Source organism: Trichoplax adhaerens, genomic scaffold, assembly GCF_000150275.1.
Source record: "Trichoplax adhaerens TRIADscaffold_40 genomic scaffold, whole genome shotgun sequence".
Lineage (NCBI taxonomy): Eukaryota > Metazoa > Placozoa > Uniplacotomia > Trichoplacea > Trichoplacidae > Trichoplax > Trichoplax adhaerens.
The window spans coordinates 119,275-132,339 of NW_002060980.1; the positions used below are offsets into that span (position 1 = coordinate 119,275).

The following is a 13,065-nucleotide window of genomic DNA, read 5'->3' on the forward strand; positions in this document are numbered from 1 at the left end:
TCGGATTATGACTGAACGCCTCTAAGTCAGAATCCGTGCTAGGTACGACGATTTTTACTTCTAGCGACTGAAGATGAATAAGGATAGAGCTTCGGCTCCTGCGTCCCATTGTGCGGAAGAGGAGATAAACCTCGGATGCCAACAATTTTAAATTTTGACGTTGCTAGAAATAAATCCTTTGCAGACGACTTAAATATAGAACGGGGTATTGTAAGTGGTAGAGTAGTCTTGTTACTACGATCCACTGAGATTAAGCCCTTGTTCTCGCGATTTGTTTCTTTTTGCAAGTGCAGAATGTTCCACATAGACTATAAACTTTAGACATTTTCATAACGTTTCTAAGTAACAATGTTCCACATAGTTTATAGTTAATCTATTTCCATATCGTTTGTTAGTAACGATGTTCCACATAGTTTATAGTTAATCTATTCCATATCGTTTCTTTAGTAACGATGTTCCACATAGTTTATAGTTTAGCTGTTCCATATCGTTTGTTAGTAACGATGTTCCACATAGTTTATAGTTAATCTATTCCATATGGTTTGTTAGTAACGATGTTCCACATAGCTTATAGTTAGGCTGTTCCATATTTTTTGTTAGTAACGATGTTCCACATAGTTTATAGTTAGGCTGTTCCATATCGTTTCTTAGCAACGATGTTCCACATAGTTTATAGTTTGGCTGTTCAATATCGTTTTTACGTAACGATGTTCCACATAGTTTATAGTGAAGCTGTTTCATATCGTTTCTTAGTAACGATGTTCCACATAGTTTATAGTTCGGCTGTTCCATATTGTTTCTTAGTAACGATGTTCCACATAGTTTACAGTTAGGCTATTCCATATCGTCTCTTAGTAACGATGTTCCACATAGTTTATAGTTAAGCTGTTCCATATCGTTTCTTAGTAACGATGTTCCACATAGTTTATAGTCAAGCTGTTCCATATGGTTTGTTAGTAACGATGTTCCACATAGTTTATAGTTAGGCTGTTCCATATCGTTTCTTGGTAACGATGTTCCACATAGTTTATAGTTAACCTATTCCATATGGTTTGTTAGTAACGATGTTCCACATAGTTTATAGTTAGCTTGTTCCATATCGTTTCTTAGTAACAATGTTCCACATAGTTTATAGTTAGCTTGTTCCATATCGTTTCTTAGTAACAATGTTCCACATAGTTTATAGTGTTCCATATACTGTAGTTTACAGTATTTATGTTCCACGAAACTTATAGTTTTGATATTCCGTATAGTTTACAGTATTTATGTTCCACGAAATTTATAGTTCTCATATTCCATATAGTTTACAGTATTTATGTTCCACGTAGTTTTTAGTCTTGATATTCTATATATTTTACAGTATTGTAACGGTAATATTAAATTGTCTCTAGTTGTGTGGAACATGGTGTCAGTTCCTCCTATGTTAGCGCTATATATGTTATTGATTATCTATTGGTGGGAATCGGAAAGATGTAGCGGTGTTAATGGGCCTCTTGGCGAGAGGCGCAGGTGGAAGTCCTAGAAGATTGACTATTGGTCGAGGAGCTGAGGAACAAGGTTCGAGGCGATATAAACAAGACGCGGATCATGTTAAAGGGCTTCTATACTGCAGCCGTTACGATATACTATTTTGTATAGGGAAAATTGTGATAGAGTTTTGATGTAAATATTTACATCAAAGATAGATATATAAAGAGGCTAATATAATTGTAGAGGTAGATAGATTCATTCATAGGTTAGCTCGGAGAAGTCATAGTAGATATTCTTTTGATATTATATCTGAAGTTTTAAATGCCTGTATTTTAACATCGTAATAAACTTTTTATATTAACCGAGTCTTACTCATTCTTGTGAGTCGATTGTAGTTAATATAGGGTAGTATTACAAGTATTTATGTTCGAAATAAATTATAGTTTTCATATTCCATATAGTTTACAGTCGTTATGTTCCAACCAGTTTATAGTTCTAATAATCCATATAGTTTACGGTATTTATGCTCCACATAGTTTTTAGTTTTGTTATTCTATATAGTTTACAGTATTCATGTTCCATGAAGTTTATAGTTCTACTATTCCATATAGCTTACAGTATTTATGTTCCACGAAGTTTATAGTTCTAATAATCCATATAGTTTACAGTATTTATGTTCCACGAAGTTTATAGTTCTAATATTTCATATAGTTTACAGTATTTATGTTCTACATAGTTTTTAGTTTTGATATTCCATATAGTTTACAGTATTGTTGTTCCACATAGTTTATAATTCAATCCCATATAGTTTATTTGTTGTTCCACATAGTTTATAATTCTCATATTCCATATAGTTTACAGTATTGTTGTTCCACATAGTTTATAGTTCTCATATTCCATATAGTTTACAGTATTTATGTTCTAAATAGTTTATAGTTTTGATATTCTATATAGCTTACAGTATTTAGGTTCCACATAGCTTATAGTTTTGATATTCCATATAGTTTTCGGTATTTATGTTCCACATAGTTTATAGTTTTGATATTCTATATAGTTTACAGTATCTATGATCCATATAGTAGAAGTACAAGCGTAGAATGTTCCACATAGACTATAAACTGGACATTTTCATATCGTTTCTTAGTAACGATGTTCCACATAGTTTATAGTTTTCGTACTTCCATATAGTTTACATTATTTACATTCCACATAGTTTATAGTTTGGATATTCCATATAGTTTACAGTACAGTATTTATGTTCCACATAGTTTATAGTTTTCATATTCCATATAGTTTACAGTATTTATGTTCCACATAGCTCATAGTTATAATGTTCCACATAGTTTATCGTAACTATGTTCCACTTATTGTAGGTTATCGTTTTTTATGTTCTAATTAGTTGTTGGTTTTATATTACGCATTATTTAATTTACAGTATAGTTTCAATGTTCCACATAGCTTATAGTCTAAATGTTCCCCATAGTTTAGGGTTTATATTTCGCACTCTTTAGTTTACAGTATAGTTTTAATGTCACATATATTTTATTGTGTTTATTGTCTACACGGGTTATCGTTTTTATGTATCACATACTGTAGTTGATGGTTTTATATTCCGTATACATTAGTTTACAGTGTAGTTTCAATGTTCCACATACTTTATCGTGTAAAGGATTTCCACATAGTTCAGTTAGATTATAAACTTGGACATTTTCATATCATTTCTTGGTAATGATGTTCCACATAGTTTTTCTTGATTCGTACTACATAGCTCATCGTTGCTATGTTTCACATAGTTTATAGTATTAATATCCATACAGTTTACAGTATTTATGTTCCACATAGTTTATCGTATTTATGTTTCACATATGTTATCCTTTTTATATTCCAATTACTTGATGGTTTTTAGAATTCCGCATTCTTTAGCTTACAGTATAGTTTTAATGTCCCACATACTTTATCATATTGATGTTTGTTCCACATAGGTTATGGGTTTATATTCCGCACTCTTTAGTTTACAGTATAGTTGTGACAGTGTTATATACTGTATTAGAGTAGAAATATCTATGTTAGGATAATTCTGTTAGCCTATCCTTATTTAGTTAACTTCTAGTTTGGATATACTGTGTTTTAATATAGCACTGACATTTTATGACAGTGACGCATATACACATTGTGATTGTAACTTACTTATGGTAGATTGTAAATTATCGAGGAAATGTTCCGTGATAGGACATATCGCAATCTGACTATTCTGTATTAGTCATCAGATGCCTATTTCGTAAATACTGTTGTTTGCATTAAGGGAGCAGTAGCTAAAATTAATATCTAATTCAGTAAATGATTCCAAAGTTAATCGTACTAACTATGACTCATGAACTATATAAATGCAGTATATCGTGTAATAGAGTCGATTCTTAAACTTAGTGTTTAACGTAAAATGCGAAGCGTCCAAGTCTTTGTATAGTCTGCTAGTAGAGCAAAAGTGTTTCTGATAGTGCAGATATCGTTCCTTGATACGTGGTTGAAGGAATTGACTTATTGATCGTACATTACGTTATCTTGTTGCAAAGCTGTCTTGTGACAATAGTTTTAATGTTTCGCATAGTTTATGGTATCTATGCTCTACATAGCTTATAGTCTCAATGTTCCACTCAGTCTATCGTTTTAATGTTCCATATAGTTTATCGTATTGATGTTTCACATAGGTACGACGATTTTTACTTCTAGCGACTGAAGATGAATAAGGATAGAGCTTCGGCTCCTGCGTCCCATTGTACGGAAGAGGAGATAAACCTCGGATGCCAACAATTTTAAATTTTGACGTTGCTAGAAATAAATCCTTTACAGACGACATAAATATAGAACGGGGTATTGTAAGTGGTAGAGTAGTCTTGTTACTACGATCCACTGAGATTAAGCCCTTGTTCTCGCGATTTGTTTTTTTGCAAGTGCAGAATGTTCCACATAGATTATAAACTCTGCTGTATTTTCTCATCTTGTTTTGTATAGTTTATCATTCTAATGTTCTACAAAGTCTATTGTTAGCTTGATCCATATAATTTATCGTTTTAATATTCCACATAGTCTATCATTATTGGTCTAATGTTCCACGTAGTCTATCGTTATCTTGTTTTGTATGGTTTATCGTTCTAATGTTCCACATAGTCTATCGTTATCTTTTTGTATAGTTTATCGTTCTAATGTTCCACATAGTCTATCGTTATCTTGTTTTGTATAGTTTATCATTCTAATGTTCCACATAGTTTATCGTTATCCTCTTTTGTATAGTTTATCATTCTTATGTTCCACATAGTAACTTTGCCATTTTCTCATCAATTTCTTGGTTACAATGTTCCACGTAGTCTTAATAGTTGCCAGTTGACTAATTATGGTACAAGATTTATGTAGCTAGAAACACTGTAGGTGTTAACATGCCCTTCGGAAAGGGGCCTAGACGTTAATAGAAGAGTAGCCAAATCTTAAGCAGAATGATTAAGATTGTAGAAAATAATGATGTACTATTATAGAAAAGTATTTTGCTTGATGACTCATGTCTGATTGTAGATTAATCAAGTTGTCATAAATGGATTGAACCAAATGTTTATAAGAACTGCAGAGATGAGCTCACAGAGGAGAAGAGACTTACTTCGCTTTGAGCTAGGAATATTTTAGATTTTAGACTAGATTCTTGTAGTAATTAATTATTGCTCTACTATTCTTAAAACCTTGTAATAAAAGTCTTTAGAAAATACCGTTTGACTAGATAGGTATTGTGAAACGCATTTATTACACTTGTTTTGTACTGTATACTGTATAGTTTATTATTCTAATGTTCCACATAGTCTATCGTAATGTTTTTTTGTATACAGTAGTTTAGCGTTCTAATGTTCCACATAGTCTATCGTTATTTTGTTTCGTATAGTTTATCGTTCTAATGTTCCAGGTAGTCCATCGTTACCTTGTTTTATATACTTTATCGTTCTAATGTTCCACATAGTCTATCGTTATCTTGTTTTGTATAGCTTATTTCTCGTTCATTTAGTAACTTAAACGATACAGATCAGATTTATTCAAAATGTTAGTTACTTTTCACGTTATATTTATTTTAATTCTTAACACACTAATCATACACTGTTATGCGACTTAATTCTTCGAATACTCTCATTTATGCTTTTTATTGTAGCTATGAATCCCTACAAGGAAATCTGTTAGCTTGCTGTAATAGCCCGTGTGAAGCTCAGTATACTGTACTCCGATGTTTTTGACATGGCTTATACTTATTTAAATTTCGCACGGCTGTACAATAAAATATCTTAAACTATGGATATGTATTCAATAAAACCAATACAGTACTCATTTATATTTCTGTTACAAACCAGCTTCGTGACTAAGATAACGTAAAATAAATCTCTAAATTACTATAGTCTCCGGGATTCAGTATCCCTTAACTACCTCACAAAAATTTAGAAGCCTTTACTTCTACGTTAAAACAATTATATAGCTTTTCTTTTATTCAACTATCTGTCGAGCTTAAATACTCTTGGCAGCAGCTATCATGTATGAGTCATAACAGTTCATGAAATTTAGCTCATATTGGATAGCTAAATTAATACAGACATTATTTATAATTTTGGACATGTACTAAACGATTCTAGATAATTAGAATACAGTATGTCCACACACAGAATTATTTATGGTATCATCTATAATTGAATATCTTCAGGATATTCATCACAAACGTTTTAAGACATAACACTATAATCAATTAATATTAGTGACCTTATGAGAACTTTTACTACAATACAGCATAATTTACTGTAACAAAATAACAACTACCGCAGTTCTTACTGTAAGTCATCATTAGTTATCTCCATATATAAATGTTAAACACTAAATTTAGTCATTTACTCTTCATGGTGGTTCGAACCGTGACAATTTCTTGTAGCTCGCACTTGTCAAGTTGCAAAAACTCTAAGCGCTTAACTATTTTCCTTTAATCCATATCGCTAAAGTCCTCCATCCGTAAAACAAATAGTACATCACTACTACAACACCTTATCATATCAGGCAGGCATCAAAAAGCGAAAAGTCTTGCAATGTTCCGCATAGTTTCTCGTTAGTATGGTACGAGTGCCGTTTAAACGGTAATAAGTTCCTTATGCAATACAGTACTGTTTAGACTTATACGGTTATACCAGAGGCTATTTAAAAAAGGAACACCATACCACTGCTTATACATAGCTGACATTACGAAAGTGCTAAGATTAGAGCAGTATCTACAGTATGACAATAGGTGCAACTGCGTCTGTGAGTATGTGATTAATTGAAAGGTTTAAAAAGAAAAAATATTTCTGGTCTTAAAGCTTACTTCACACCACCCCTAGGTGAAAATAAATATCACTACTTCTGTGACTTGTTAACAAGCACTTTGATTACAAGTAATGCTCCATGGTCATTATTAGATAATTCATATTTCAGATAAGATATGGGGATTCTTCGACCCGATGTTACTCATTTGACAGTGCGAAAGGCTTCAGCCAAAACTCTTGATCGGTTACATGAATTGAATATCTGGGAGTGTAGGAAATTTAACGAATCGTCACATTTTATTACTCTTGTGCTTAATAGTTTAACAGATCAAACTAAAAAGAGCCTGACAAATTATTTAGCGATCAACGAAGAATGTACATCATATCTGTTGGATATCTTAATAGAGACTCCAGCGAAATAAGCTTCGGCATATCGAGACGATGTTATTTCATTCGTAGAAAAGATGGACTTTAATGCAGATACTACGTTACACATGTGTTGTGATTCAGTAGGAGTATATTATAAAGTACATGAACTACTTAAAAAGAGTTTATCGAGTCCATTTACTCTAGTCGAAGTCTGTATGGCCCATCTGTCAAATTTGTTTCTCTATGATTTGATCAAGGTATGCCCATCTCTTCTCAGTTCAATTTGTAACAGTACGTACTGTAAGTATCTGTAACTATCTTATCTTGTACTGAATATGATAGCCAATCAGAGAAAAAAATCGAATGCCTTGCTAGGAGCTATAGCTATACATATATAAGTCTAATCCTTATTATGATTAAGCGAGGATTACTGCCTTTTCTGTACCGCTGACTGCTGGAGTAGCCATCGGTAATCAACCTGTCAATAAAGCTCCTTCCTTCATCCTCAACTTGTCTACACAATCCTTGTGAGTCAGACAAAACATTACACAATTCACGATGCTACTAAAATTGCACGATTACTGAATACCTTTACTGCTTTGCACAAAGCCGTATACACTGAATTGCAGCGCAAAAGTGGATTAAGTTCTTTTGCAATCTGGGTTCCAACTAAAATGAGATGATAGTCTAATGGTGTTTGCATTAAGCAAGTAAGTACTTCGCATGCGTGACTTCATTTATCAACTTTGATTACGGATAAGGAAAGACCATATTTTAAGAAATCAAAACTGATTCAGCGGGTAAAGAAAACTATTGAAAGTGATAAAGTATGTGAATAAATGAAGCTAGCAAACCAGACGTTAACTCCCATTTAATTCTGTGACTAGTTTAAGTGAAATGGATAACATATCTTTGGGAGAAATTCTAGCGGTATGGATATGGCTATATACCTTAAGTCAAATGGCGAATTAACTAGACGATGATTCATGAATTGCGTTAAGTGACACCTATTTCAGGAGGTTGCGGTGTTTTGGAGAACATCATTATCTAGCATACATCCTCTTAGACCCTAGAGTTTATGAGGTCGGGTTGACTGCTAAAGGGACGAAGAAAAGTCATTATGTGCACTCGTACACTGGCTAAAATGAATTATTATTAATATCAATTCTGCGAGTTTCGTGAAAAATTTGATGGATTATCTGAATAGTACAGGTTGATTTACTGATGACAATGACAACTGGATAGGAGTAAGTAAAAATCCTATACAGTTTAGGATTACTGCTCAGATTATGAAGATTTATCTTTTATAGGAAAAATAGTGTGTTCATATGTTCTTCAAGCAGCATTTACAGAGAGAAATTGGTCTTCTCATATACAGTACGCATTCACACTAAAGAACGTATATGGCTAAATCCAAGTAATGTCGAAAAAATCTCTAAAGTAAAGCACGCATACCGTAAGAAAACAAAGGAATCGAACGCAGACGTTGCCAAAAAGTATAGCAAGGTAATGGATCCTTTAAAATTCTATTAGTACGCAAATCTTGTTAGATAGCAATGGGCCTGAACCTTTAGACGCTGATGAGTACTTTGAACCTGTTATTCAAGCGGAAAGAAATGAAATTCCTATGGTTATTGAGCGTAGTGATGATAAAAAATTGGACGATACGGAGATGGAAGCGGAAGATAATCATTATGAAGCGGTCGATTCGAACAAAAATGCATCTCCGGTGTCAATCATGAATATTCTGCAATCATTGGAAAATGATTTACCTTCTGAATCGTATAATATCAATTTATGTCCAAATAATGAAATCATCGCATCCATTGCCTCAGACTGTTTAGATGTGTCTCTGGATAGTCTATCAGTCACTCAATACTCAATGACAGCATTTATTGATATTCTTGTATTCGTAGTAATGCTCGTTTAAGTTTAAATATATTGGTCATTTGATCGGTCATGTTTATACAAAATAATAAACTAACCCTTATTCCGTTTTATTCATGTTTTATATAAAGTAAGAAAATGAATTTTATTTTAGCGCTTAACGCATTGAAAGTGCCATCATGCTGCTTTACGTCCTGGCGGTCCTGCATATTTAATATACTCGTTCGTTAGTCGTTACTTCGAGATGGCGTCGAAAATTTAAAGTTGCATATTTGTTAACATTCCTGTTCAAAATCTATATGTACATTGGGCTTGATTTAGCCTACACAGTTTATTTCCCATAGTGCCACCCAAGTTAATCGTGCTGTACTACACAGTCACCTATATTATGCAGTATACACTATACAGTCCCCTATATTATACTGTACATACTGTGTACAGTACAGTATACTACATACAAGTACATACCCCTGTATAGTGTACTGTACTGTACACTGTGTACAGTGTACAGTATTATATAATGTGCACTTTGAAGTTCACGTAAAGTGAAGTTTCAAAATCTAAACTTCACACGTTCCCTAGTTAGGACCTGTAATACTACTTTCCTATATTAACTACAATCGACTCACAAGAATGAGTAAGACTCCCTTTATATAAAAAAGTTTTATTACGATGTTAAAATACTGGCATTAGAAACTACAGATATAATATCAAAAGAATATCCACTATGACTTCTCCGAGCTAACCCATGAATCTAGCTCTACAATTACATTAGCCTCCTTATATATCTATCTTTGATGTAAATATTTACATCAAAACTCTATCACAATTTTCCCTATACAAAATAGTATATCGTAACGGCTACAGTATTGGAGCCCTTTAACATGATCCGCGTCTTGTTTATATCGCCTCGAACCTTGTTCCTCAGCTTCTCGACCAATAGTCAATCTTCTAGGGCTTCCATCTGCGCTTCTCGCCAAGAGGCCTATTAACACCGTTACATCTTTCCGATTCCCATCGATAGATAATCAATAGCGTATATTGCGGCAACATAGGAGGAACTGACACCATGTTCTACAATGTTCCACACAACTAGAGACAATTCGATATTACACCGCTACAGGACCATAGGGATGAATCACAATGATTAGAACTTGCAAGTGTTAGGAAGGCTTACTATGTATAAATAGGGCAGAAACCTATAGTATTACGTAGAATAGGTATGTTGGAACTATTGGGAAGAACCACAATGGTTAGAGCTTCTAAGTGTTAGGAATACTTACTATAGACTCTGCAGATACCCTATGGTATGATCTGCCATCGAGGGTATGATTCTGTAGATACCCTACGGTATAATTTGCCGTCGAGGGTATAAAACCTGCGAATTTTTAAGAGAGAGTTGAGATGCTACACATGGTTTGTAGCTGTGTTGTTAATATAAATACCGTACGGTACGGTACCAGTTGCTTGTATGTTCTACCATGGTAGCTTATTATTAAAACGTATATCGCTATGCTCAACGTACGGTAGTTTATCGACCTTACAGCAGCTTCACATAATTTACTGTTATGTTCCATATCTTTTATTATCATCTACATAGTTTATGGATATTATGCTCCACATAGTGCATTATTTCCATGTTCCATATACTGTACTGTACTGTAGTTTGTCGTTATTTATGTTCAACATAATTTATCGTATTTCTCATATAGATTAATTAATTATTGCTGTTGTGTTCCACGTAGTTTATTGCTTTGATGTATCCACATAGTTTATCGTTATTATATTCCAAGAAGTTTGTCGCTATTATGTTCCACATAGTTTATTGCTTTTGGGCTCCTCATATAGATAGTAGTTTATCACTATTATATTTCACACAGTTTATCGTTGTTATGTTCCACACACTATATTATATTTTACATAGTTTATTGTTATTATGTTCCACATAGTTTATCGTTATTATGTTCCACATAGTTTATCATTATTTCACACTCCACACTGTTTCTCATTAAGTTCCAAATAGTTTTATACTTATTATGTTCCACATAGTTTTATCGCTATTATGTTCCACATAGTTTATCGTGATCAGGTCCCACATTGTTTATCGTTATTATGTTCCACATAGTTTATCGTTATTAGGCTCCACTTAGTTTATAGTTTATTATGTTCCACATAGCTCATCGTTGTATATCTCCCTCATAATTAACTAAATCATCTCTTTAGAAACTTATGAAATATGGAACTGCAAAATGTAAGAGAATGATGTAAAATTGAATTAAGGCACAGTAATTAGGAGACATAAAGACATGTGGTGATGTAGCAAAAGAATAGTCTATGTACAGAGCACTGTAACTGACACAAGTCCATACCGTGGTCAATACAAATACAAATAGCCTTTACATTTAATTGATCGATTGATCATCCATAATGTAGCAACATTTCATGGTTTATATCTTTCATATTTAATATGTAAAGATTTCATTTGAAACCGATTTGATGTGCTTATTATTATTAAAATTTCAGTTTGATTTTAACTGAAACCAAATCATGAATAGGTGTAGTCAGTATATATCCTACTTTTTTCTATGTTTAGCTACTCAGACACTACAATGTAATGTTCGATTAATTGAGTACTGCAAGGGCAGAACTAAGTTATCTCTGTATTTCCAATTTTCAGTAAGGGTATCCAAGGACATTATCAATGTAGGAATTACAGTCTTTACTACTGTACCTTCGTAGGACATTACATGCCGCTAGAGGCTACCGTATAACAGGGTGTTACGAAATAAGATTTTCGTTAGATATGTTGATACAATTTCTATATAACGAGTAAACTCACTGTAACTTTAACTTATTTTGTTAAACTATAGTAGCACAGTCACTTAGGCATAAAATTTATAGTACGTAAATTCATAGAAAAGATTATAGATAAATCAGTTGCCTGAATGCATTTCTGATAAGTTATCATTTGTTTAGAATTAACTAATTATCGGCCGTTCTCTTATTTGTAAGAATGTTATAACATTCGTTGGAATTTATAATATGCCATTACGATAAAAGGTAGATAAACATGTAGTTATTAGGCTTAAGTTAGAAAAGTAAGGGGTAATACTCGTGTTCGTGTTACCCTTGGAGGTAATAAAAAACCCTCTATGGTGTATCCTATACTAGTACCTGTAATAAATAGGTGGATGATTAACATTACCAGCATATGATACGAATCAAGATAAACATAAATATTTATGCCAGGTATTGAGAATAATATTTATGTTTATCACCCAGGCTGAGTGGTATTTAGTGTTAAGAATAATAATATTTATTACATAGGTTGATTGATTTGAAAGATATATAAACGAGAGTAAGAATAGCTTTAAGGTATCGCACATTATAGTATCTAGCGTACCTGTTCTACACTATGACATGATAATAAATTTTTAAATTGTATGTAATCGTCACAACCCCTATGTAGTAAAGGACAGAAAGCAGAGTCTTTTATAGCTTTATTATGTAACTATTTTACTTTACAAAGTATTGTATATGTAATGATGAAATGAAAAGTGTAGAAATCAAGTTACTAAACTTCTAACAAACTTTGATTCTACTTTCTTTGCCCTCTGGTCGACTTAACAAAACTTTGACACCAAATAAAATTGGGGAAACAACCGATCAACAATTTATTAAGAAAATGTGAGGGAGTCTGATCAAACAACCTTCCAAATACTTAATTCTAAGTATTATAACTAAAGAAATAAAAAAATGACAGAACTGAAACTGTCAACAACCAAATAACCTAACAAAAAGAAGAACGCGTTAACTTACAACAGTTCGACCCCTAAGGCCTTTAAATTTCAACAAGTTCTTTAAAAGAATCTTCTTTCGCTCTCTACTATAAATTTTCTGATTGCACTATCATTTATAGGCTTCACAGAGCCGTCAGTGGTACTTAAAACTAAATATTTATTAACCAATCACTCTTAAGATTCATTTTAGAAAACTACTTTGCATCACTATAGAAAATCAAAAATCATTT

At 32.8% G+C, this 13,065-nt stretch overlaps 1 protein-coding gene across 1 annotated transcript; it reads left to right on the top strand.

Annotated features, from left to right (window-relative positions):
- Positions 1–7,838: 7,838 nt before the first annotated feature.
- Positions 7,839–9,078, top strand: TRIADDRAFT_62291 (uncharacterized protein; the record flags this gene model as incomplete). Its single annotated transcript, XM_002118212.1, has 2 exons — positions 7,839–7,858; positions 8,682–9,078. 2 exons carry the CDS (start codon positions 7,839–7,841, stop codon positions 9,076–9,078), a joined length of 417 nt encoding a protein of 138 aa, XP_002118248.1.
- Between the last annotated feature and the right edge of the window lie 3,987 nt (positions 9,079–13,065).